We start from the raw sequence: 27449 nt of genomic DNA on the forward strand, positions 1-27449 counted from the left end.
GTTTTTCTTTTTTTTCACATTTTTCTCTTATCGGGAGGATATTATAAATTTAAAAAAAAAAACGTTAACCTCGAAATCAAGCAAAACTTCAGTTTTCTGAAGTTTTTCGATTTCAGATTGCATGTTTCTTTTACTGACGTGTGAACATGGAACATTACTTGGGAATCGTCGATTACCTAAACTAAACAGGATTTTAATTAATAACCTTGGATGAATAACTAAGGTTATCAAAGATAACCCTCAACCAAACGCATCCTTAAGATAATAAAACAAAACAATAACTTTTGTCTTAAAAAAAATCAAAAGAAGATATTTTTTATCAAAACAAATAGTTACTATGCATCAAGTTTCACCCCATGGTCATTTCTTTAAATTGCCGTCACGTTGGAAAAGGGTCAAAAGGGAAGAGAGCAAAGTATCAAGAGAAATCCAATGGAACTATAGGATTTCTATAGATAAGAGGGATATAAAGAAAGTTAGGATTTTAATAAATCCATTGGAACATAATTAAATCTATGAGAAATCCAATAAAATCTTACCACATGCAAATCCAAAAATATCTTTATAAAATCCAATGAAATAGTCTAAGAATGAAACCTTTTAGATTTATTTTTTGGTTGAATATGCATTAATTAAGATTATATGCATTATATATATATATAATGGACCCCAATAAAATTGGAGCTCTAGGCATAGGCCTTAGTAGCCTGTCCTTAAAGCTACTAATAAAAAAATAATTAGAAAAAACTATTAATAAAATTTAAAATTTATTATTAGAAGATAAAGTATAAGTATTAGGTGAAATATACGATGACTCTAATACAACATGGGATAAGATGATATTAAAGTTGAAAATAATAGCCAAGAGTGTACTCGGTGAGTTATAGTGATATGCACCACTAAGTAAAGAATCTTGATGATGGAATGAGAAAGTATAAGAGAAAGTGAAGGAAAAACGAATAGTTTATAAGGAATTATATATTTGTGATCCGGTGATAAGGACGGGGGATCCTCATCCGCGGGTCAACGGCACGTGGAGGTCAAAGGTCAAGATAGTCAGCCCGGAGACCGGCCGATCAGACGGAGAAGGCCTACCGACAGTGCCCTGCAGGGCGACCGGCCGGGAATTCTCTGAACCGAATGGAATACAACCTGACTAGGGGTCGGGTTTCTGAGGCTCAAGGTAAAAAGGTTTCAATAGTTAAGCGTGCTCACCGTTCGACCGGGGCACAAGGCAACACAGGCAGGAGCAGTCCCAGCCGAGCATATGACCGATGCAGAAGTAATGTGCTTGCCGAGCGGTCGATCCGCTCGGCCCTGAAACAGACAAGGAGCATAAGAGGACAAAGGAGACAGGGATAACATCATCCTCGAGACGCCTGCCGCCGACAAGCAGCAGAGTTGGCGGCCGAGCCGTACACAGAATCGTACGGTGGAAGCTTCCACCGTCACATCCGGGATATGCTCGGACGATTACGGAATGACGTCAGAGGTACTTTTCTGACACAGGCTTGTTAAGGTATGTTTGGGGAAGCGTGCATGCGTCGGGAAACGTGCCCGCGCTTCCCCGGGGTCCTATATAAAGACCCCAGACGTCGACGAAGGTATGCGCAACTATTTACTGTAGTCACGTTACTCTGCCTTGTTCGTTGCCTGACTTGAGCGTCGGAGGGCCGTCGCCGGGAAACCTCCCCGTCTCGGCTTCTTTGCAGGATCGTCGGAGAGCTACATCACCAATCGGAGACAGCGGAGCGTGCCACGTCCCCAGCGTCCGTCGACTCAGCGCTCGGACAGGATCAAATTAGCGTTGTCTGTGGGAACGCACCTGAATCCGAGCCAAGAAGATGGAAGAAGTTGGACGTCAACTTTTGGTAACGCTCTCTCCTGAAGAGCTCGAAGCACTCGTCCAAGCGCGAGCAGGGGAAATAATGGAGCAGCAGCAGAAAGCTCAGGCCGAACAAGCAGTGTAGCAAGCAACATCAGCTTCGGGGGGTCGAGCGCCACCCGAAGACCGGCAGGAGCAGCTCTCGATATGGGGGCAAAACAAGGGGCCGACCGGCACACAGATGGGTGCGCCGCCCGCCCCAATACCTTTTCATCGGGCTGTATTCCAGACGCCCTCGGAGGTGGCGCAAGCCAATCAAGACAAGGGGTCCTCATCAGACAAGGCACCCATCCGGGACGTCAGAAAAGGAAAGGCGCCCCGATCGGACACGTCGCCCGAGCGGACCAACCAGCAGTTCTCATAGGCCATTCTTCGCGATCCACTGCCGAGGCATTATGTGCCCCCTGCGATCGGGGAGTACAACGGGACAACCGACCCAGACGACTACCTGGGTAAATTCGACAGTACCGCTACTCTGCATCAGTACACAGATGGCGTGAAATGCTGAGTGTTCCTCACAACGCTTTCGGGATCGGCGCATCGGTGGTTTCGAAGACTGCCGGACGGCTCAATCACCAGTTTCAAGGAATTCCGAACGGCGTTCCTCCATCATTTTGCCAGCAATAGACGCCACCAGAAGACAAGCGTCAGCTTGTTTGCCGTCAAGCAAGGCGCGAGGGAGCCGCTCCGAGCGTGCATTCAACGCTTTAACCAGGTGGTCATGGATATTCCAACGGTCACCTCGAAAACAATGGTGAACGCGTTCACACAAGGGCTCATGGACAGTGGCTTCTTCCGATCGCTCATCCGGAAGCCGCCTCGGGACTACGACCACATGTTGCATAAAGCTAACGAATACATCAATGTGGAGGAGGCCCAGGCGGCAAGAAGGAAAGAAGCCCAATGCGACCAACCAGCTCCCGCCGAGCGGAAGCAACCCATCAGTCACCAGCCACCTAGAGGACCGCGGGTCGAAGCCGCCCGTCCTCATCAGCATACTCGGCCGCACGCCGTCCAACAAGTCGCGGCTGATTGGCCCAAGCACAAGGGGAAGGTATGGACCCCAATGTTTTGTTCACTTCATCAGTCGGCCACTCACAATACCCACGACTGTCGGAGCCTCCCCCCCCCATCGCTCATCCAGCACCAATGGGTTACCGCCGCCGATCGCCTTCACCAGATCGGCAACGTCGACAACGGAGCCCCATGCAAAGGACAGAAAGGCGATCCCCTGAGCGGCATCACCATCAGCAGCACGGAGCCCACCACCGAGCGTCAAATGAACGACCTCGACCTTCCGCTCGGGAGGAGGAGAACAGGGGCAACACATCTCGGCGAGAGATCAACATCATCGCCGGTGGTCCGACTGCGGCGATTCGAATAGAGCCAGGAAGGCGCATGCAAGGCAGCTGAGGATCCACGCGGTCGGCTACAGCCAGGAAAGGGCGAGCGGACCCGAGATCAGCTTCGGGCCCAGGGACCTTCAAGGAGTGGAAGTCCCTCACGATGACGCCCTGATCATCCGAGCGGTAATAGCCAATTATACTATTCACCGCATTTTCATTGACACAGGCAGCTCAGTCAACATAATCTTCAAGAAGGCCTTCAACCAACTACAAATTGACCGAGCCGAGATACTGCCAATGACGACCCCCCTCTATGGATTCACGGGGACCGAAGTCTTGCCGGTCGGCCAAGTCCGGCTGGCTATCTCGTTGGGCGAGGAGCCGCTCAGGAGGACAAGGACCACCACCTTCATCATGGTGGATGCTCCTTCTGCATACAACGTCTTCCTGGGGCGACCGGCTCTTAACGAGTTCCGGGCGGTTGTCTCTACTTTCTGCCAGAAGATTAAATTCCCAGTGGAGGATCAAGTAGGGGAGGTGCGGGGAGACCAGCTGGCCGCTCGGAGATGCTACGTGGAGATGGTCCGAACTGAATCCAAGTCCGCTCGGAAAATACCGCTTGTCGAGGTACATGCTATTAGAGCTGTCAGACGGGCCAACCCGTGGCGGGGCGGGTCGGCCCGTGGCGGGTTAATCATTTGGCGGGGCGTGGCGGGCCAACCCGCCAAATTGGCGGGTTGGGAAATTTCCAACCCAACCCATTCTAAGGCGGGTTGCGGGTTTGGCGGGCCAACCCGCGGGCCCATCAAAAATTTTTAAAAAATTAAAAAATATTTCATATCTTCAATATTTTACTTCGAAAAAGTTTTCTACAATTAAATGTATACATAAACATGTATTTTAAATATAAATGAACATAAACGAGTACTTATGTTGGATAAAAAGTACTATTTTTATTTCAAAATTATAACAAAGAAAGATAATAAATTGATCTAAAACTTAACTTACGTATGTTTTCCAACCCGCGGGCCAACCCAAGCCCGAGCGGGCCAACCCAAGCCCGAGCGGGCCGACCCGCGCGGGTCGCAGGCCTAGGCGGGTCGGCCCACGGCGGACTTGGGTTGATAAAATTCCAACCCAACCCGCTTAAATTATTTGGCGGGGCGGGCCAACCCGACGGGCCCAACCCAAATTGACGGCTCTACATGCTATTACTGAAAAGCCACCTTCTTTAGTTTATGAAGAGAAAGAGGAGGGTGCAGGTTGACCCATCCCGACCGGAGGCCACCACCTTCATAGCATCCGATCTGGAGGAAAGGCAGAAGGAAAAGGTAATCAAATGCCTCCAGCGGAACTGCGACGTCTTCGCCTGGTCGACCCATGAGCTGCCGGGGGTCTCGCCAAGTGTAGCGCAACATGAACTTCATGTCCGGCCGGACGCTCGTCCGGTGAAGCGAAGGAAGAGGGACTTCAGCGCGGAGCAGAATGTAATAATCTGTGCAGAGATAGAAAAGCTTCTGGAGGCCGGCCACATAAGGGAAGTACAATTCCCGAGTTGGCTTGCAAACGTGGTCCTGGTCTCCAAGCCGGGCAACAAGTGGAGAGTCTGCATCGACTTCCGGGACTTGAACAAGGCGTGCCCGAAAGACTTCTACCCTCTTCCCCGGATCGATCAGCTGGTGGACTCCACGGCGGGGTGCGAGCTGATATGCATGTTGGATGCATACCAAGGCTACCATCAAGTGCCGCTCGCCCGAGAAGACCAAGAGAAGGTCAGCTTCGTCACGGCGGACGACACTTACTGCTACAATGTAATGCCGTTCGGATTGAAGAACGCGGGAGCCACCTACCAGCGTCTGATGAACAAGGTCTTCAGAGAGCAGATCGGACGCAATTTGGAAGTGTACGTGGATGACATACTTATCAAGTCCTTCCGGGCGACCGATCTCTACGCGGACATGGAGGAGACTTTCCAAACATTAAGAAGGTATGGCATGAAACTTAACCCTCAGAAGTGCCTGTTCGGAGCAAGAGGCGGGCGCTTCTTAGGTTACATTGTGACCGAGCGGGGCATAGAGGCGAACCCCAGCAAGATAAAGGTGTTGCAGGGCATGCCGCCTCCCAGAAATCTCTGAGAAGTGCAGCGTCTCACCGGTCGGATAACGGCGTTGTCAAGGTTCATCTCCAAGACCGCCGACCGGAGCTTGCCGTTTTTCAAGATACTCCGTAAAGCCACCAAGTTTCAATGGGATGAGGAGTGTGATCGGGCGTTCGAGGAATTAAAGACTTACCTGAATTTTTTACCCGTGCTGGCAAAACCAGCCGTAGGTGAGCCGCTTCGCATTTATTTATCATCAACTGAGCATGCTGTGGGCTCAGCGTTAGTGAGGCCGAGCGGCGAGGAGCAACCAGTGTACTTTTTAAACCATATCTTAAAGGATGCTGAGTCTCGCTACACTGGTCTCGAGAAGTTGGCTTTCGCCTTGGTTCTTGCAACTCGGAGGTTGCGCCCTTACTTTCTGGCGCATACAATTATTGTGATGACGAATAGCCCGCTCGCAAGGGTACTACTGAACCCTGAAGCATCCGGACGGCTGATCAAGTGGACAACAGAACTTAGCGAACTCGACATCCAATATCAACCCCGCTCGGCGATCAAAGCGCAGTCCTTGGCAGATTTCGTGACCGAAGTACAAAAGCCTGAGCCCGAAGCTACATGGAAAATATATGTGGACGGCTCGTCACCTAGGCTCGGGAGCGGAATTGGGATCATGCTATTGTCGCCTCAGGGAGAGCGAATGCAGCTATCCGTCCGGTTAGATTACCGGGCAACCAATAATGAGGCGGAATACGAAGCCCTCATAGCCGGATTGCAAGCCGCAAGGCATATGGGAGCCAGTCGGGTCACGATCCACTCGGATTCCCAGCTCGCTGCTCAGCAACTCACGGGCGCTTTTGAGATAAACAATGCAAGACTCAGATTGTACGCAGAGGCCTTTGAGGAATTCAAGACCGGCATCACCGAGGTAGTGGTCCAGAAGATACCCCGAGCGGAGAACCAAGCGGCAGACGAATTAGCCAAGCTCGCAAGCTCGATATCGTCGGTCGTCATCCAGCAGCCAATCGAGCAAGTATCCTTGGTAGCGCATATAGACCGGATGGAAGGCCTCACATTCCCGAGCGATTGGAGAACGGCCATCATGGAGTTTCTACGCTCAGGGGCCTCACCGTCCGATCGGGAGGAAGCCCAGCTACTAAGGAGAAGGGTCGGCCGGTTCACTCTCATCGGAGATCAGCTTTACAAGAAGGCTTTCTCCCGACCCTTGCTAAAATGTGTCAGCTCAGAAGATGCAGAGTACATTCTCCAGGAGGTACACCAAGGATCTTGCGGAGGTCATCCGGGCGGCCGATCTTTGGCTAGAAAGATTCTGCTGGCCGGATACTTCTGGCCAACGCTATATGAGGACGTCGCTCGGACCGTCGCAACGTGTCTTTCCTGTCAGAAGTACCACAGATTCTCACATAAGCCGACGGAAGAAATGAAAACGTCCACAGTGTCTTGCCCGTTGACCAGTGGGGCATGGATATCGTAGGACCATTCCCTATGGCGACCGGACAAAGGAAGTTTCTATTGGTGGCAGTAGATTACTTCTCCAAGTGGGTGGAGGCTGAGCCATTGGCCAAGATAACCGAGCACATGGTCAAGAAATTCATCTGGTAAAATATCATCTGTCGGTTCTGTTGGAGTGTATACTGAGAGCCTAAGCTTTGTAAACATTCATTATGAATAAAGAATCACATTTGGTCTAATTATCTACATTTGTTTGTAGTTGTTCATTTAATTTATATTGTAGATAACATAGTATGTGGTGTCACATACAGAAGATGATGTTATCAGTACCTTATAAATTATAAACAGTAACTCACGACCAGAATGGAAAGGAACAAACCATTAGAAAGTCGTAGTGTAATTAGGTATTAGTTTATCTTGACTATATAATTACACTAGTACACTCAGAGTGTATTGAGTAGGACCATTTGAGGTCGTTCCTTTTATACTGACTTTATAAAGGAACAAAGACCTCAGTTATTATGGAAGTGTGTGCTCTTAATCCTAATATAATAACAAGCACATATGTTTGATATTTATTTCTTTAATTTATCAATGGGTGAGATTTAGTTCGATGAATCAATAAACCCGATAAATTGGGAAATGGTATCACTCATAGTGTGTGTTGTTGATTATAGAAGGAAACTGTGTCCTAGTGATACTGGTTGATAATGTCCTCAAGAGGAGCTCATAAAGATTGTCATGTTAAACCCTGCAGGTGGACATAGTCCGACATGATAATAAGGTTGAGTGGTACTACTCTTGGACTTAGATATTAATTAAATGAGTTGTCGAACTCACTTAATTAGTGGACATTCGATATCTTAAACACGGAGACTAACACACTCATAATAAGAAGGAGCCTAAAATGTAATTTGGGATTGGTGCGGTAGTTCAATGATAGTTCTCTAGTGGAATGAATTATCATTGATAAAATTAAGTTGTGTGTTGGGGCGAACGGAATGCTTAATTTTATCGGAGACCAAAACCAATTCCTCCTCTCGGTCCCTATCGTAGCCTCTTATTTATAGAGTACTATACCCACATATACCCACCTTTATACCCACCTAAAGGGGCCGGCCAAGCTAGCTTGGGAACCAAGCTAGGGCCTAAGCTTGGGTTTAAGGTGGTGGCCCTAGCTTGAACCCAAGCTAGTAGGGCCGGCCATAATTAAATAAAAAGAAATTTAATTTTAGATTTTATTATTATGTGGAAGATATATTTTAAAGAGAATTAAAATTAAAATATCTCTCTTGTAAAAGTTTTACAAAGATTAAAGAAAGAGATTAGATCTCTTTCCTTATTTGTAGATTGGAGAGTTTTTATTTTCTCTTTAAAATTATTCACATGTTAATAAAATTAAAATTATAGATATTTCCTTTTATTAACCATGAAGAGATTTTTAAAGAGAAATTTTATTTTTTAAAATTTCTGGAAACAAATAAGGAAAGTTTTAATTGTTGATTAAAACTTGTCCAATTTGTTTCCTCTTGATGTGGCCGGCCATCATTGTTTAATTGGGGAAATATTATTTTATTTTTCTCAATTAAATCATGTCAAGGAAATTAAGGAAAATTTGTTGTAATTAAATTTCCTAATTTACCTAGGCCAAGGAATATAAAAGAAGGGGTGAGGGTGCCTTCACAAGACACAACATCTATTATTCCTCTCCCTCTTTTGCTCCTTGGTGTGGCCGGCCATCATCTCCTTCTCTTCCTCTTGTGGTGGCCGAACCTCTCCCTCTCCCTTGGAGTTCTTGTGGTGGTCGGATACTACTCGGAGAAGAAGAAGAAGAAGGAGAGAAAGCTAGCATCTCTTGGAGCTTGGTTAGTATTTTGTTTTCCTCCTTGGTGAAGTTTCCTTTGTGGCCGAACCTTGCTTGGAGGAGAAGAAGGTGGTTGGTGGTTTCTCATCTTGGAAGATCGTTGCCCACACAACGTCCGAGGTTAGAAGAGGAATACGGTAGAAGATCAAGAGGTTTTTCTACAAGATATAACTAGTAATTTCTATTTCCGCATCATGCTAGTTATTTATGGAAATAATACCAAATACAAGAGGCTTACGTTCTAGTATTTCGAATATGGTTTTTCGAAGTTGTGTTCTTTTGTTTCTTTCTTTTCCTTGTGATTTAATTGTTCTCTTTGGTTAACCTAAAGTTATTTTAGGAAATTAAATATTAGCTTTCTATTAAAGGTTTTGTCTAGTCGGTGGTGGTTGCTCCCATATCCAAGAAGGCCATGTGCCTCGCCACGTCAGTACTGGGAACCTTTTATGGAAATTGATATTTAATGGAATTAATAACTTAAGGAGACTTGGGTCGAACGTGTTAAGTTCCGCAGGAGATCCAAGTCAAAACCTAAAAGAACAAATAGATTAAGTTTTGGATCAAACGTGTTAAGTTCCGCAGGAGATCCAAAATTTAATTTAAAAGAACACATGGTAGCTAGGAAAAGGTTCAGACCTTTGTACAAAATTTTGTACAATGGAACCTATAGGCTTTCCGAGTAGCAACCAACAGGTTCGGCATTCCGCGGCGGCTCGTGTCGGACAATGGGAGACAGTTCGTCGGAAATCAACTCGAAAAATGGTGCAAGGGATATGGCATCGAGCAGCAATTCATGTCCGTGGTGTATCCCCAAAGCAATGGTCAAGCCGAAGTAGCCAACCGGGAGATACTCCGAATTCTTCGGGCTCGGCTCGACCACATGGGAGGAAGCTGGGTGGACGAGCTACCGGGAGTCTTATGGGCCATCCGCACGACCCCTAAGGAGGGAACGGGAGTCACCCCGTTCCACCTGGTATACGGAGGCGAGGCGGTCGTCCTAGTTGAAGTCGACGTAGAGTCCGCCCGGATCCAGAACTACAATGAAGATAATGCCGAGCGGAGGCAGCTGGAATTGGACTTGATTGACGAGGAGCGAGCCAAAGCGTCCGTCTGGCTGATGGCCTACAGGCAGAGAATGAAGCAGAACTACAACCGTCGCGTGGTTCCTCGAACATTCCAGGTGGGCGACTTGGTCTGGAAGAAAGTCAAGCCGGTCGGGGACGTGGGCAAGTTGGAGGCTCCTTGGGCAGGACCGTTCAAAGTCATCGAGAAGCTCCGATCGGGAGCTTATTACTTGGAAGATGAGGATGGACGGAGGCTAGAGAGGCCGTGGAGCGCAAACCACCTCCAGCCCTATCAGGCTGGATGAAAGGTGCGCTGATGTAATATACTTTGAAATATTCTGTTCGGATGTATTATTTGGTTGCAGGAATGAAAGCTATAAGAACAAAGGCATAATTTTGGCACACCAAGCGAGCAGCAGCATGATTGCGTGGCAAAGACCCCGAGCCGTTCGGCCGGGAGTACATTATCCGAACCCAATGCTCGATGGCGAAGACCCCGAGCCGTTCGGCCGGGAGTATATTATCCGAGCCCAATGCTCAATGGCAAAGACCCCGAGTCGTTCAGCCGGGAGTATATTATCCTAGCCATAAGCTCATCATTGAAGACCGTCGAGCTCCGACGTTAAACCCTAGAGTCGGACCGGCGACTATAAACCCCCCCGGCTTGAAGACCGTCGAGCTCCGACATTAAACCCTAGAGTCGGACCGACGACTATAAACCCCCCAGCTTGAAGACCGTCGAACTCCGACGTTAAACCCTAGAGTCGGACCGGCGACTGTAAACCCCCCGGCTTGAATACCGTCGAGCTCCGACGTTAAACCCTAGAGTCGGACCGGCGACTATAAACCCCCCGGCTTAAAGACAGTCGAGCCCCGACGTTAAACCCTAGAGTCGGACTGGCGACTATAAACCCCCTGGCTTGAATACCGTCGAGCTCCGACGTTAAAACCTCCGGCCGGACAAAGACAATAAAAAGGTCGATCCATGAGTCGATAGGCCGATCGGCCAAGTTATTAAAAATACTTCATGAGCATCTAGCGGGGATTCCATTTAAAAAAGTACGGACATGCAGCCGAGCGGCCTAGTTATACAGAAAACTTCGCTAGAAATTCCTTGAGAAGGCCGGGCAAGACGAGAAATGATTAACGAAGAGAAAGAGAGAGGAGACTTGAACGATTGTATTTCGCGGTCTGAGTGGAGGACACAAGTATTGACAAAGCTAATAACAAGACAGTAGGTATCCATTCAAAGTCCGACCCTTAGAGCCGATCGGACGAGGTACAAAAAAACATTATAAGAAAATCATAAACGCTCCTCACTCTAGTGGATCGAAGATGGGCTCCGGAACGACGTCTAGCAGGCCGGCCATGTCTCGGGGGATGGAGATATCCTCGGAGAGATGTCCCTTGGCCTTCAAGTAAACAGTGGTCGCCCGGATAGCCTCTTCGAAAGACAGAACTAACCGATCGCTAAACTTTTCACCAAAGGCATCCGATCGGAGGTAGTTCTGCCTCATCACTTTGAAGCGGTCAACTTCTCCATCTTGGTATTCCTTTAGCGCCGCTCGGGAAGTGTCGAGAGCCCCTTGGAGCTCTTCCTTATCCGCCTGCAGTTTAGCTTCACTAGCAGATCGGCTATCTTTCTCAAAGATAGCAGGTCGGTCAACACCGTGACGCGCTGCTCCAGCGCCCGAACCTGCACCTCCATTGCGTCAAGATTAGCAACGACCCTATTTTTTTTGTTAGTGGCCACGGTGAGCTGGTGGTCGTGGGACTTGACTTGGTTTTCAAGTCCAGCCACCCTGATTTCTAGGCCGGAAGATTTGTGCTGCTCGACCGCTAGCAGTTTTTCTATTTTGGCCAGCTCTGACTTGAGCGTGGCATACGAGGGCCCCTCAGCCGGCGCCCCTCCAGAAATTTAGAGCTTCTTCAACTCCTCCTCCAGTTCGGCTAGACGATTGCTGACCGTTATGTTCTCCACCCATTGCTGCGTTCGATAGGGATAATGTCAGGAACCTGGTGAAGTCGTCATAATAGCGAATTAGGAAACATACCCCGGTAGCTTGCTGCATGTGGCTGTTCGCCAGCTAACCGGTAGTCATCAAGGCCACTCGAGCCCTCGCATCTTCCCACGTTTGGGCGAGCGGTCCCCGGATAGTAACTTGGTGCTCGGGAGCGGCAGGCTGGTCCGCCGCCAAAAGGAACTCCTCGGTGGGGAGACGGAGGACGAACTTGATCATTCGGCGGCCGTTCGGAACTGATTGGGTAGAAACGGCTCGGCTGGAAGACTCGCCGATCGGTGCAGAAGTAATGTCCGAGCGCTTGAGCCGAAGGCGGACCCGGGGCATAGAACTTCCCGGCTAACGGGTGGTGCTCTAGTCGAGGATGCTGGCTGGCCAAGCTGGGAGGGGGTCCGATCAGAAGAAATGGTCTCACGTGCGGCAGGTAGCGGGTCGATTGCCTCTGGGGGGACGTCGACTGGCCCAATCATCGGCTCAACGGGCTCAATGGCGGTCTGGCGACGTTTACGAGTTATCAGTGGGGAATCGCCGGCCGATCGCTCCACGTCCTCTGATGTGGGTTGCTGACCGACCGAAGAAATAACATCCCCGGTCGCTCCAGTGGCGGTACCCTGAGCGGCAGACTCTCGGGCCTCAGTTGGAGTCCCTTCACTTTCGCTCTCATGAGAGCCGACCGGCGCGACGCCTCGATCGGCCATCTCCTTGGCTGCCACCGTCTCAATCTCAGCGGCCTTCAACTTCATCCGATCGGCAACCTTGGATCGCCACATGATGTCGGCTGCATAACAGAAGAATAAATCAATTAGACCAAAAGGAAAAAGGACAAGGAGAGTGCTTGCCCAAGCTGCTCGGAAGCTTTGTGCGGACCGGGCTCAAGCCAAATACATACAACACCCCCTCGTGAAGTAGTTTATCGATATTGAACCTCTGGCCGGCCAGTAGATTAGCCGCATGAAGATACTCCGGCTAGTTCTTGTATTTGCCGAGGTTAGGCGGATCCGGCACGATGGTTTGCCACTTGGTGCGAAAGGAGGGCAGCTCGGGAAAACGAAGGTAAAAATAATTTTCCTTCCAGTGTTTGTTCGAGGTCGGCATCTTATCGAAGAAGACGAGGACCCCACTCGGACTGTTTTGGGTAGTAAAAGTAATGGAAAATTCTGGGGACTAAGGGAATGCCGTGCAGCTTGAAGAGGATTACTACGCCGCACAGCAACCTAAAAGAGTTAGGGACAAGTTGGCCGAGCGGGATGCGGAAATAATTACAAACTTCCCGGATAAAAGGGTGTAGAGGGAAGCGCAGACCGGCCACAAATTGGTCGCGGAAGAAGCAAACAGTGCCATTCGACGGGTTAGAGGGCCGATCGGAAAAGGTGGCTAAAACTAGTCTATGGTCGGAAGGCAATTCAAATTCATTAAGGAAGCGTCCGACGTCAGTTTCGTCAAAGCGGCTGACCATGGTCATATACCATAGGCCAGGAGAAGGACCAAAAGGCTGCGAAGTGCTAGCCATCGCCGGAACAGTAGCGGGGAAGGAAGAGCCGAGGAAAGGAAAACGAAAGGGTTGAAGGAGGAGACTGAAACTACGGTGAACGAATGCAAAGACCACCAAAAAAAGAAGAAAACGGAAGAAAGCAGAGATAGGAAAGGGCTTACTGGGAGCAAAGTGCAAGGGAGAAGGCCGAGAGTTTGTCGGAGCACCAGGGCAAGCGGGCATTGGGAGGATGGTCGCAGAAGGAATCGCCAAAAACGCAAAGGCAAGAGTGATAGAAGGAGGCTCAGTACCGGCGCTTCTTAAACCCCGGCCTCGGTTCACCATAGTCGTCCGATCTAGGTCAACGAAAGAAGCGAGGATATCGGACCGTCGGATTTGAACTGACGTATGTCCCATCGAAGTTTACACCCCTGCCGTACAATGACGGCGGACATGACAAGTGGCGATCAGAGATTGGACAAGCATTTAATGAGCGCCATTACCCGCGCGTGGGCAGCTTAATGGGGATTGGCACGAATTCCGAGGAAACCCGACGACGCCGACCGCTCCAGGAACAGTAACGCAACAAGCAACGGAGGGAGATCAAAACTACAAGGCATAGCCATCAACTCGCCGATCGACATAGGGGGCCTCCTAGAGTCGATCAGAAATACACTTTCGGAAGTGGCGAAGTGAAGGTCGCTCGACCAAATTCATAGTCCAGTCAGTCGGACTCGGCGCCTCCTTCGACTAGACTTGAAGGGGAGGCATGTGATCCGGTGATAAGGACGGGGGATCCTCGCCCGCGGGTCAACGACACGTGGAGGTCAAAGGTCAAGATAGTCAGCCCAGAGACCGGCCGACCGGACGGAGCAGGCCTACCGACAGTGCCCTGCAGGCCGACCGGCCGGGAATTCTCCGAACCGAATGGAATACAACCTGACTAGGGGTCGGGTTTCCGAGGCTCAAGGTAAAAAGGTTTCAATAGTCGAGCGGGCTCACCGTTCGGCCGGGGCACAAGGCAACACAGGCAGGAGCAGTCCCAGCCGAGCATATGACCGATGCAGAAGTAATGTGCTTGCCGAGCGGTCGATCCGCTAGACCCTGAAACAGACAAGGAGCGCAAGAGGACAAAGGAGACAGGGGATAACATCATCCTCGAGACGCCTGCCGCCGACAAGCAGCAGAGTTGCGGCCGAGCCGTACATAGAATCGTACGGTGGAAGCTTCCACCGTCACATCCGGGATATGCTCGGACGATTGCGGAATGGCGCCAGAGGTACTTTTCTGACACAGGCTTGTTAAGGTATGTTTGGGGAAGCGTGCACGCGTCGGGAAACGTGCCCGCGCTTCCCCGGGGTCCTATATAAAGACCCCAGACATCGACGAAGGTATGCGCAACTATTTACTGTAGCCACGTTACTTTGCCTCGTTCGTTGCCTGACTTGAGCATCGGAGGGTCGTCGCCGGAAAACCTCCCCGGCTCGGCTTCTTTGCAGGATCGTCGGAGAGCTACATCACCAATCGGAGACAGCGGAGCGTGCCACGTCCCCAGCGTCTGTCGACTCAGCGCTAAGACAAGATCAATTTGTAAGAACGAGGAAAACTTAAAAAAATATACAATAGCTAAGAAAGAAGCTACGAAAGTAGTGAGTGAAGAAAAAAAAATGTATCTTTTGAACGATTATATCAAAAATTAGATACAAAAGAAGGGGAAAGAGACATTTATAGAATAGCTATAGTGAGAGAAAGGAAAACAAGAGATCTTAGCTAAATAAAATGTATTAAAGATGAATGTAATAGAGTATTAGTAAACGATGGAGAAATAAAAGAGCGGTGAAAAAGGTATTTTCATCAACTTTTTAATGAAGGTTTAGGTGACGAACTTAACTTAGGTAGGTCAAATGAGCATAGAAATTTTAATTTTTATCATAGAATCCAAACTTCAGAATAAAGCAAACTTTAAATGAGATGCACAATGGAAAAGCCATTAGGGCCTGATGATATTCCGATAGAGGTATGGAAATACCTAGGGAAACAAGGTATTGAATGACTTACAAAATTATTTAACATGATATTGAAAACGAAAAAAATATCTGGTTAATGAAGGATAAGTACTCTAGTTCCCTTATATGAAAAAGGGAGATGTACAAAATTATACAAACTATAGGGGTATTAAACTAATGAGTCATACTATAAAATCTTAGGAAAAAATAATAAAAAAAATTAAGAAATGAGACCACAATAACCAAAAATTAATTTGGATTCATACTTGGAATGTCGACAATATAAGCTATACATCTTCTTAGACAATTAATTGAAAAATATCGAGAGCAAAAATAAGATCTACACATGGTATTTATTAACTTAGAACAAGTTTATGATAGAGTCCCAAGAGAAATTATATGGAGAATTTTAAAAAAGAGAGGTGTAAACATAATATATATTGAACTAATTAAGAATATGTACGAGGATGTAACGACCAGAGTAAAAAACTTCAGGCGAAGTAACTGAAACATTTCCAATAAAGATAGGATTATATCAAGGATCAACTCTAAGTCCCTATCTTTTTACACTAATTATGGACGAACTCACTGCGCACATTTAAGACACAATACCGTGGTGTATGTTGTTTACAGATGATATTATTTTGGTAGATGAAACACGTGAAAGAGTAAATGCTAAACTAGAATCTTGGTGGGAAACACTAGAAGGGAAAGATTTTAAGCTTAGTAGATTAAAAACAGAATATATGGAATTTAAGTTTAGCAATATTAGAAGTAATAAGACAATTGTTAAGATAAAACAGGACGAGTTGCCCGGAACCGAGAGATTTAAATATTTAGGATCATTTTTGTAAAACGATAGAAGGATTGATAGAGATGTCTTACATAGAATATAAGCAGGATGGTTAAAATGGAGGGGAGCGTCGAGTGTTTTATGTGACCATAAAGTACCTCCTAAAGTTAAAGGTAAGTTCTATAAAACCGCAGTTAGACCTGCTATGTTATATGGAGTTGAATATTGAGCTATGACTCGAACACATGAGCAGAAGATGAGAGTTGCAGAGATGAGGATGTTAAAGTGGATGCGTGGACATACGAGGATGGACAAAATAAGAAATGAAAGCATTAGAGAGAAAGTTAGAGTTACATCTATTGAGGAAAAACTCCGAGAGACATTTAAAATGGTATGAACATGTACTTAGACGACCAATAAATGCTCCAGTTAGGCGATGTGAAACTATGATAAACATGTATATCAAACGAGCAAAAGGAAGACCAAAAAAGACTTAGTTAGCAATAATAAAATAAGATAAAATTTATTTAAATATAGATGATAATATAGTAGGAGATAAAGTTTAATGACGTAAAAAAATTCATATAGTCAATTTCATCTAATAGAAGAAGACTTGATTATTGTTGTTATTTATTTATTGGTCTTCATCAAGTCTACCTTTAATTTTTTTGCCACCTAAAACCATTTTTATTTAATTAGTCAGTTAAATCCTCTCCATTAATTTTATCAAAATCTAATTTTTCTTTGAAAAAAACTCTCCTGGTCACTTAATTAAATTTTTGTCATGAAAAAATTGAATATCAAAATAGAATTAACGCACAAAAACTAACAAACAAATTACTCTTTTAAAATGTTATTACTAAATGTCAAAGTTGCATGTGTATGAGAAAATAGGATAAAATATTCTAACCACAATAAATGTTGGTCAAAAAATCTTATCTACTTTTCATACTTAATCACAAACTTGAACCATGTATTGTTATCCCACTTGTATTGTGGGGCCGTGTATGGTATCTTGAACCATGTATATGAATGATACAAAAGGGATAATGATCACAAAATTGGCAAAAATGTTGCACTGAACAACATAGCGGGGAAGTTATTTTGTCGAGAAATCTTGTGGTTTTCCTATCTTTATATTCTGCTCTGTCAAATAGCTTGTGATTGCATTCTTCTGCCAGCCTTTGAAACTCCTGTAGTTCTTAAATATTAGATCCAATAAAATAGGATTAAAAAGAAGGGCAAAAATAAGAAGGTGCCTCTTTTATTAGAATCGTCAAAGGGTTTCTTTTTTTCATTTATCATATCTCATCCAAAAAATCCTTATTCAGTGTTTTTATAGCAGATGATTAACAATTGTTACAACATAAACATTTCAACTCTGATCAACACTAGTATCGCTTTCAACTCTGATCAACACTAGTATCGCTGTATTCTAGTATTACAATTCATATGTGCTACAATATGTACATTTTATCTCTAATCAATATTATATTATAATAACTGTGAATAGTAATTGTTACAATGTAAATACTTCATTTTCTAGTAAATATTGGTCAACATTATATAGCAGTAGTTATAAGATTATAGCTACTATAATTGTGTAGTAATTATGAATCCATAAAAAAAAAACAGTCCGATACACGAAGCTCCCGCCATACGAAGTCCCAAGGAATGATCCATTGTACACAAATTTACCTTGCTTTTTGTAAGAGGTTGTTTCCAATAAAAAGGGTGCCCTTTTAATTTTTGCCCAAAATGAACTCATTACTAAAGCATTGCAAAGCAACAATAATTATTTTCCTAAAACTAGAGAAGTCAACTAGCACGGAATGGGCCATCTCGGGCACCCAATTCTAATCGACGCGGAGTTCGCAATCTGCAGGTTTCTACAGGGTTTTGTCCTCCCTGATTTTTACTGGAAACCAGACTGGATTGACATTCAGTTACTGAGTTAGTCGGCTCAACGGGCTGATCACATTGGGTTTTAAAGAAACATGGCCTTAACCAAAGCATCATCAAACACTAGAACACACCGAACTCAAGTTATAAAAACCTGGCCGCACCACTTAACCATCGAAAGACATAAAACTGATAGAGCCGGTAAAGAACAAGCCCCCATCAGCGAAAAAGAAAAAGGATAAAGAGAGCAATCAGCAGGATAGTTGATATCAGAGAAAGGCACTTACTTCTGATCTAGATGTGCTATGATTTCTGCTCCAGGAAAAGCTGCCTTTGTAGCCTCATATGAAACTTTTATTGACTGTTTCCATGCTCCACCGATTTCGTTTTTGCCATTTTCTCCATTTTTCTGCTTAGGATCTTCCAATGGTAAAGAATATCCGGATAGCAAGTGGCCTACCCAAACACCATCTTTCCTGATTCATTTCATATCGTGTGTTAGTAAAATACTAAGATCCATTAGTGTGCAGTATGCAAATTAAACAGCAACAAGAGACCTAAACTTTAAGTGCCCTTCCTTTAACTAGACATAAAACTCGGGGATGGGAAAGATTTGTCTAGCCAACGCCAAATAATTGGGGCATTAGTGAGCCATGCTATAGTTAGACATAGAATCAGCTATCCAAACTTCCCAAGGATTTAGTCAAATCTTGTGCTGTAAATAAGCATGCATCGGAATAGATTGAATCTTAGTATGGAGTCTAAAATTCTTAGCAAACAACAGCGTTCTAGTGCATTACAAAGAGAAGTCACCAAAAGAACTTTATTTAGGAAGTAATGGTTATCAGTTAGCAATATTCGAGACTAAAAAGAATGGCTCAAATAGAGAAATCATGTAATCTTCAGTGCAGATGATCAGTGATTTTGCAAGATTTAGTTCTCATAGCCAAAATTGTGATCAAAGTGGCATAAGCTCATGAAAGAAATTGGGAACATTCTTTTTTTCTGATTTGAGCATATTAAGAAAAGGACTATTGAGTATTGGGAACATTTCTGCTAGACAATGAATGTGATTACTGAACTTGCATCAAAGGAATATGATCAGTGAGCATTTCTAACTAGGAACTTATTTAAAGTATTGAACATTTCTGAAAGACAATGAATGTGATTAGTGAAACTTATTTACGATCTCAAGGACATGCTCTGAAAGACCTCCAGATAAAAATTTCAGTAAGTTTGCTCTATTACAGTCACGGAAATAAAACAGAAAAAAAAAATCATATTTGTACTCATCCAACATAAGTAATGGTTGAACTTTGAAAAGATATGTGATCAATTATTGTACTTTTATTGAGCAAGTCACAACCATGACAATTTTAAGCAGGTGGCTGAGTGGTTCACAAGCTTAGAATGTTTGCCTACCAAACAATATCCATATGGCGAGGCACATAATGACCACCTCCTATCCCGAAAAGGACTTTGTCTCCGTTGTTGTTTCTGCATCATTGGAAGATCATATCTGTTGCATATAGTTAACAAAAGTGTACCATGTACTATGAACACAAGGTACCTGCCCCAGTTTCCTATAGAAGCACCTCCTTGAAGCCCAAGTCCTTCCCAAAGAACCTGAAAATACAAGGTCAAAATTATTGCTAAAGCAATTAACAGTACATTCAAATCAATAACAATAAGACAAACGCTAAATTAGGTCAACAACTATGTGCAAAGTAAAGGGAAAAAAAGCAACCTCATTAAAGAAACTAAAATAGAGAGTTTTAAGAGGAGTTTTAAGATTTATTCTCTCTTTTGGGAATATTGAGCAGATCTTGTGAAGGCTTAAGTAAATTTTACTTACTAAAGCAATAGCCTGGGCAGCATCTTGCCTCCCCCAGTACTCCTCTGTGCTCCCTGTGATAATTTAAACAAGCAAACAGAAAATCAGCTGGCTCTTTATTGTGATGTGCAGCAAGGAGAAAGAATTAATTAAAAAAAAATCAATTTATCCACACTCGTAACAAAAGAATGAATAAATGTATTAGAAATTGCCATGACCGAATAAATAGATTTTTAAACAGTCACTTGGGAAAAAAAAAAAAAAACAGGCTAACTTTTTCTAGGATATTTATATCCTGCTAAAGCTAAACACAGGAGAATAGGCACAAACCAAAAATATGTGTATAATTATAAAAGTGATCTAGAAATTAGATAGCATTGCATGGAAGCAGTGGGTGCCTACAAGTAGGCAGTGATAATGCACGTGATTATGCACTGATAATGCACAAAAAGTGGTCTAGAAGATAGGTAGCATGGGAGGTGAAAACAAGGTGACCGAGAATGCAATAAGGACACAAACACAAAAGGAATAACTGAAATTAATTCACACCAAAAACAAAAAATAATCTAGTGATGATGCAGGATAAGATGACAGTAACAATCAACCCAAACAGTGAGCCATTAACTTAAGAGGCCCAACTAAGGACACGAATTGCTTAAGCCAAGTCATTGGTAGTTTATTCTTCTGAGCCTCACAAATTTAGGACTAGCTCTACTCTGACACCAAGAGTAATGACCAATCAACTTACAAGACCCAACTAGTGATGATGCAGGATAAGATGACAGTCACAATCAACCCAAACAGTGAGCCATTAACTTAATAGGCCCAACTACGGACACGAATTGCTTAAGCCAAGTCATTGGTAGTTTATTCTTCTGAGCCTCACAAATTTAAGACTAGCACTACTCTGCCACCAAAAAGTGAACAAGCTATCCAAAGAGTAATGGCCAATCAACTTACGAGACCCAACTAGTGATGATGCGGGATAAGATGACACTAACAATCAACCCAAACAGTGAGCCATTAACTTAATAGGCCCAACTACGGACACGAATTGCTTAAGCCAAGTCATTGGTAGTTTATTCTTCTGAGCCTCACAAATTTAAGACTAGCACTACTCTGCCACCAAAAAGTGAACAAGCTATCCAAAGAGTAATGGCCAATCAACTTACGAGACCCAACTAGTGATGATGCGGGATAAGATGACAGTAACAATCAACCCAAACAATGAGCCATTAACTTAATAGGCCCAACTAAGGACACGAATTGCTTAAGCCAAGTCATTGGTAGTTTATTCTTCTGAGCCTCACAAATTGAGGACTAGCTCTACTCTGACACCAAAAAGTGAACAATCTATCCAAAGAGTAATGACCAATCAACTTACAAGACCCAACTATTGACCAAAAGTGCCTCAATCTAAGTTAATGGTAGTCCACTTGTTTAAGGCTTCTAAATTCTCCTCATTAGACTACAACTCCCTATATGGAAGTAAACTAGAATGAGAGTAAAATTTCAATTTTTCTCAACACTCTATTTATTTGACAAAAAATAACTAATAGAAAAACAAATTGTTACAAGGAACATACAATGCTACTTTTATCAATGTGATGTCTACTAAGTCTCCTTCTACCAACTCATTAACACATATTTGCATTTGTCATAACAGATAAAGTGATTAAATTCCATTTCCAGTTTATCCAGATTCCCAAACACTGAACGTGCCAATACAATCACACAGGGTCTATACAGACTGTTGAATGGAACAAAACAAATAACCAATGGCAACTAGATGACACATGGTCAAAAACTGAGAAGACCAATACCATATAAATAAAATCAAATCTCTGTCACAGTCAATTGTTGAGGAACACCTTGATGAAATTATGTATTTTTCTTAAGTACATTGTTCTACTCATATAGAATGTATATGACTCACTTTCAGTGACAAACTCTCCAAATGTATTAGTGTTTAACATGTATACAATATTAATTGAATTAGCTTTCTTTAGTGATCAAGTAAGCTATCATTTCAGATAATAGTAGGAGTAATAGTAGTAATAATGATAACAATAATAATAATAATTAAACATGAGTAAAACATATTACCAATCTCCAAAAACATGGTTGGTGTGCTAACCAACGGCCCATGATGAGTTGCTTCCAATGTTATCTACAAACAAACCACACAAAACATCATGAGGAAAGAATCCAGATAACATGAGAAAAAGTTTACACCAAATCAGTCAAACACCTAGACATTGATCTGGTCTGCTCTTCATCTCAACAGCATAATTACCTTTCATTTAATCATACTAAATTTCAGCATCAACAATTTCCTATAAGATAACTTTATTAATTTAAATAACAACTCTTAAATTAATAGGCATTCGACCAGGTGTTTGGGTAAGGTGCAAGAAGCTGCAGTCTTATAATTCCGCACCAATATATTTCATACCTAAAAACTGCAATCGGTCTGATAATCAAAAACCAACAGCAAAAAAGAAGCAAATTGCACCCTTGGTCACACAATAAAAGTGTCTGGTTGACATAAGTCTCTTTTACATATATGTGAGACTTTGTTCAACCTCACCCAATTCCTAAGTCTCTTTCCTTTTATCATTGATGCGGCAATAGAGGGAGGCCCACTTGGCACGGGGTCAACTACCAAGGTAGAGGTCAAAGTCAAGATGATCAATGCCAGGGTGTCAAAGGGCCAAACGGAGGACAATTGTAACGGTCGGTCGGGTCAGTCAAGGCCTGACCGGCTGGAGACATGTCTGAGCAGACCACCCGTCCAGCTCGGGATGATATGTAAGACAGTCGACGCTCAGTACGGAACAACAAGATGCTAAAGGAGAACGGATAGCTTGTCTGAACGGGAGAGGGCATGTTACTACACAGTCACAATAAGGAAGAGCAACTGAGGCCGACAGAGCGGAGGAGTCCCGGCCGAGCAGCTACCCCGCTCAGTCAAGCAGCAGGGCCTGGCCATGGACGGAGCGGAGTCCCGGCCGAGCGGCTACCTCGCTTGGCCAAGCAACTTGATCACTGTAGTATCTCTCGACATCCTTTTGGGAGATAGTGTCGTTGACACAAGGCATAGTCGACAGGCGGGTCGTAGAGCTGAAGCTTCTACTGTCTTGTCAGGGATACTATTAAGATATGGTGTCAGAGGTACTTTCCTAACAAGTCTTTTCATAGGACATATTGGAGAACACGCCCATGCCTCGAGAAGTGTGCACGTCGCCCACCAAGACTCTATATAAAGGGGGTCCATCATCGACGGAGATACGCATTATTCGTTGTTTGCGCTAATTCTACTGTTGTTTCACTTCTTTTATAGTTCCGGTGACTGACTTGAGCGTCGGAAGGTCAATGTCAGGGACCTCTTCCCTGGCTCGGCACTGACGTTACCTGTTTTGCAAAGCGGAGCGAGGTCTACAGTCGATCAACGAAGCCACACATCCCCAACTTTCTACCTTCCCGCTTTCGGACAACATCAATCATATTTGTGACTTTGTAATTTGTTCACGCAAAGATAGTACCTTTCCTAGTTTTCTTTCTTCCCTTTTCCTTGTTTATTCAAGATCATACTTAATTTTTTGCTGTTAATATATTTCAGCCAGCTTACCTCTCCCTTCTCGATACCAGTTTCAAAAATAAATTGACAGAATTGAGTTAGTAATACATTTAGCTATGTGAAGTAGAACTTACCTCAAATTCGGGGATTAGACCATGAGCTTCAGCTATCTTCTTCATGAGCCGGAGCCAAGGGCCTATCCTTGGACTCGGCAGCCCCGCCCAACCGGGGCGCCCTCCCTGAGGAAGATGCTCGCCCTCGCATATGTGAGGCACACCTTCAAGACAAATATAATCAAAATAAAAAAAGGTAGCAGTTAATTTCCTACGACGGAGTGTTCGAAGCTGCGAACTACCGATAGGGTGAACGGTGAGAGCGGGGCGATTGGACACGGCAGTGTGTCGACTAAGGAAGATGACCTCGTCGACGGTCTCTCCAGTGGCCTCCTCCCACCGCCGATCCAGGTCGTCCTCCGCGATGATGCTGCTCTCGTGCTTCAGAAGCCTCACAGCCCCGTTAGAGAAGCTCTCCATCCCGGCCTGCATTTACGCCGTGCGATCGGGGTTCAAGAAAAACAAACCACAACGATGTGAGAAGGACAGAGATGGCGACGGGAAAAGGTCGGTACCGCGATGGACGGGCCGGGGTTCCATCCAGGCATGGCAAGGAAGGCGGAGGCGGGGCCGACGGAAGCCGGGTCGGCGGTGGTGGCGACGACGAGGGTCACCATGGCGTCGTGGATCGATCGCAGGAAGGAGAAGCGAGACACGGAAAGGAAAGGACGTTTTAGTGAGGAAAGATACATTCTGGGGGGCTTTTGTTCATAGATATTATAATATTATTTCTCAGCCATATGAAAATGATAAAAAAACCCAACAGGATTGAATAATAGAAGGTTTATTAATGAGACGAGAAGTAAAGTATTTAGATTTATTTATTTTTAAGGAAGAGATTGGAAGGAAAGAGTAAATATATAAAATAATAAAATTATCTTCAATTCAATTCTAACAGGGGTCTAAGAAAGTTTAATTAAACTATTTATTTTAAGTTAGAAATTATTTAAATTAATTAATTATTAAAAAATTAAAGTTATAGTTTTTACCTTGCCAATCATTTTTTTTCATAGATGGATTAAGCTCATGTTTCATCACTAGCGTACTTGTCATCCCTGTTTTGTCAGTGATATTGTCAGTTTACGCGTCCCTTCTATAAGTCGTCATCGTTGGATCACCTCCTCCACTGTTTACTGCTTGCCAACGATCGATGATCAACGCTATCCGTGGTTTGCTGTTTTGTCATCATTGTCGCTTCGTGTGTCCTCTCTGCAAGTTGTAGGCGTCGGCGTCACCCCTCCACTGTAATCGATGTCGACGTCAAACGTCGATGTCATCACCCTTGCGATGCTTCACCCCAAAAAGGCAACATCAGTGTCGACGGGTCGAGATAAGGATAAAATTAGAATAATTTTTTTTTTTGGATTTCCCTTTCCTTCCTTACACTTCATTTTGGGGTGTAAGGAATTCGACATCTTTTTCGAGTTCAGATCCTCTGATGCGCAATCACTGGTCCTCTCCTGGTCCCTTCCATAATTTATATATCGAATCACGATCGAAATCTGACTAAAATTGGTTACGATCTCCCCTATATTCACCTTCCCACTCAGGTTATAGTTTGAGTCGAGCTAGGCGACTGAAGGTTGCCAGCGATGGGCAAGACGCCCTCTTGCTCGGCGTCATACATTCCGCCCACCGCTAGCTGCCTCTGGCTGCCTGGCTCGACTCAAACTACAACCTAGTGGGAAGGTGAATCTAGAGGAGATCGCAACCAATTTTGGCTGGATTTTGACCGTGATCCGACATGCAAATTGCGAAAGGGACTAGGAGGGGACAAGCGATTAAGGACCAGAGGATCTAAACACATCTTTTCCCCTCATTGAGGCTAACGCTTATCCTTCCTTTTCCTTCACCTCCTTAACTCACTCCTTCCTAAACAAAGTTAAAAGTTCCACTTCTCATTATTTACTTTCCCTCCCTATCCCTCGGCTCCACCCAAATACAGTGATCCTGTCCAGAATCTGAGTCAGATGGACCACCGGGTGAGGTGGATGGAATGTTGACTGAATCGCGATTTCCCGAAAGGGGTATACTCAGATGGCTTCTATGTTAACCAAGTCATCCTCTAGTCAACGCTACCTGCAGCCAGCGATCGGGTCCTCCCGACCTCTGGTACCCCGATGCTCGAGGCAGATCCAATGAATATATATAAGAAACAGGCTAAGACGTATAATAATGAAATACGTATAGAATAAGAATGGAGAACGTACCCTAGCCCGGGTGGCACCCTCAGGTGGATCAATGAGCTGATCCGGACGCTGCTCGAGTTGTCGTGACCCAGAATAGTAAATGAACGGGAGTCAGATGTGGAACTGGGTTTGGTGGCACAGAGCTTAATGCGACCTGGATTCAGAAGACGACATGCAGGTCGAGACCTACCAGCAACATGTAAACCGAGATATGACCTCGGCAGCAGGCCGGGATAAGATATTGGCACGCATGCGGGGAGATGACAGCGGCAGGTAGGTCGGGCTGTGACAATGGCGTGCAGACCGAAATACAATACGACACACAGGTCGAATAGTAATAATGACACGAAGGCCGGAACACCACATTGGCACGAAACTGGAACATAACAATGGCTCGATGGCTGAAACAAAATAGTGGCTAAGACTCTGAGAGACGAGGGTGTCGAGTGGTCGGATTCGACAGCGGCAAGAGAGGCGGTGCTATGGCATCCTGGAAAGTGGCAGCCGATGGCTACGTCAGAGGTGGCAGATCGAGAAATAACAGTTGGGGGAAGGAGCTATTGTGTCGGGCCGATAGCTCAGGGCTATTCACAGAGGCTTAGCAACGAAGGAGCTGCTAGCCTATACTATAACGACACCAGTGACACGAATAACAGGGAAGAAGGAGGCACCGGAGCTAGGGAGGCAGCTGTAAGGACTCCTCATCGTGGTGGTGGCGATGGTGATCTCGTGAGATGGTGGCATGTGCTCGCGCGAGCAAGAGAAGAGGTAGGAAGCGGCAAAGATGACGTCATAGGAGAGGCCGAGGTGGTGCCAGTGTAGTGTCATGCGGGGCTTTCTCGACCACGGAAGAACCTAAAGTCCTCTCTCCTCCTCAGAGGTGGTGACCCCTTGCCAAGAAGATGACTTTCCTTCTTCTATTGGCAGTGGATTGAAGGAAGAAGGTGGCTTAGAGGCAGCTTCGTCGAGAGGAGGAGAGGGGAGAGGGAGGGAGAACAAAGGAGGGAGGATGGCTCCGGAGTGGACGTTGACGGCGTCATGAGCGACGACGGGTGTGCAGAGACTAGTGTCGCTGGTCCTCGGGGTGGCGGCGTGCGAAGCCAAGAAGAAGTTCTCCCTCCATCTCAATTCATGGTGGCAGCGTACCCAAACACGAAGGAACACTCAAGCCCCCTCTCTCAGATGAATAGTGGCACCTAATAAGCCCTAAATAGTTTAATGACTAAACTGCCCTCCTCTTTCTCTCTAATTACTCCTAGGTCCCTGTAAACTATATATTGGAACCCCATGGTAGTTTTGATGTGATCAACCAGGTTAAGTTAGGTCCTGTTTGTTGGATCGTAAGCGTTCGATAGAGGGGGTGAATATTGAATTTAAAATTTTCGTAGAGTAAGTGCTCAGTGGAAAAAGAATGAACAAAAAAAAGAAGTGACACAAGTAAGTTTTTTAGTTGGTTCGGAGCCTGTGTCGACTCCTACTCCAAGGCCCGCATATGAGGATGCTTTTGATGGGAAATTCACTAGCAATTCGAAAATGTTTACAATTTAAAGTACACGAATGCTAATAAAGAAAATAATACTGACAAAAATGAAGAATAAAAAAGCAGAGCGTTGTCAGCAGCATCGCAGGAGCACCAGAGATCGAATTGAGAGTTGTTGTATCTGACTCCAGCCTTGACCCTCCTTATATATGAGGTTCGGGGCACCTAGAACCTTCAGGGCGCCCTGGATGTGACGTAGCTGAGCCAATCAGTGAGTTCCACTTGGCGATACGACGTTGGGATAGAATTTCGCCTCCCAGGAGCCCGGAT

General features: G+C 45.0%; 1 protein-coding gene across 1 annotated transcript; it reads right to left on the reverse strand.

Annotated features, from left to right (window-relative positions):
* Window positions 1-16847: 16847 nt before the first annotated feature.
* LOC122035022 (D-aminoacyl-tRNA deacylase-like) lies at window positions 16848-24130 on the reverse strand. Its single transcript, XM_042594382.1, has 9 exons — window positions 23966-24130; window positions 23693-23876; window positions 23472-23614; window positions 21864-21927; window positions 19779-19831; window positions 19494-19549; window positions 19346-19420; window positions 18211-18399; window positions 16848-17214 (listed from the first exon to the last, which is right to left on the reverse strand). Exons 1-9 carry the CDS (start codon window positions 24065-24067, stop codon window positions 17121-17123), a joined length of 960 nt encoding a protein of 319 aa, XP_042450316.1. The 5' UTR covers window positions 24068-24130; the 3' UTR covers window positions 16848-17120.
* Between the last annotated feature and the right edge of the window lie 3319 nt (window positions 24131-27449).

This window comes from Zingiber officinale, chromosome 11B, assembly GCF_018446385.1.
Source record: "Zingiber officinale cultivar Zhangliang chromosome 11B, Zo_v1.1, whole genome shotgun sequence".
NCBI lineage: Eukaryota > Viridiplantae > Streptophyta > Magnoliopsida > Zingiberales > Zingiberaceae > Zingiber > Zingiber officinale.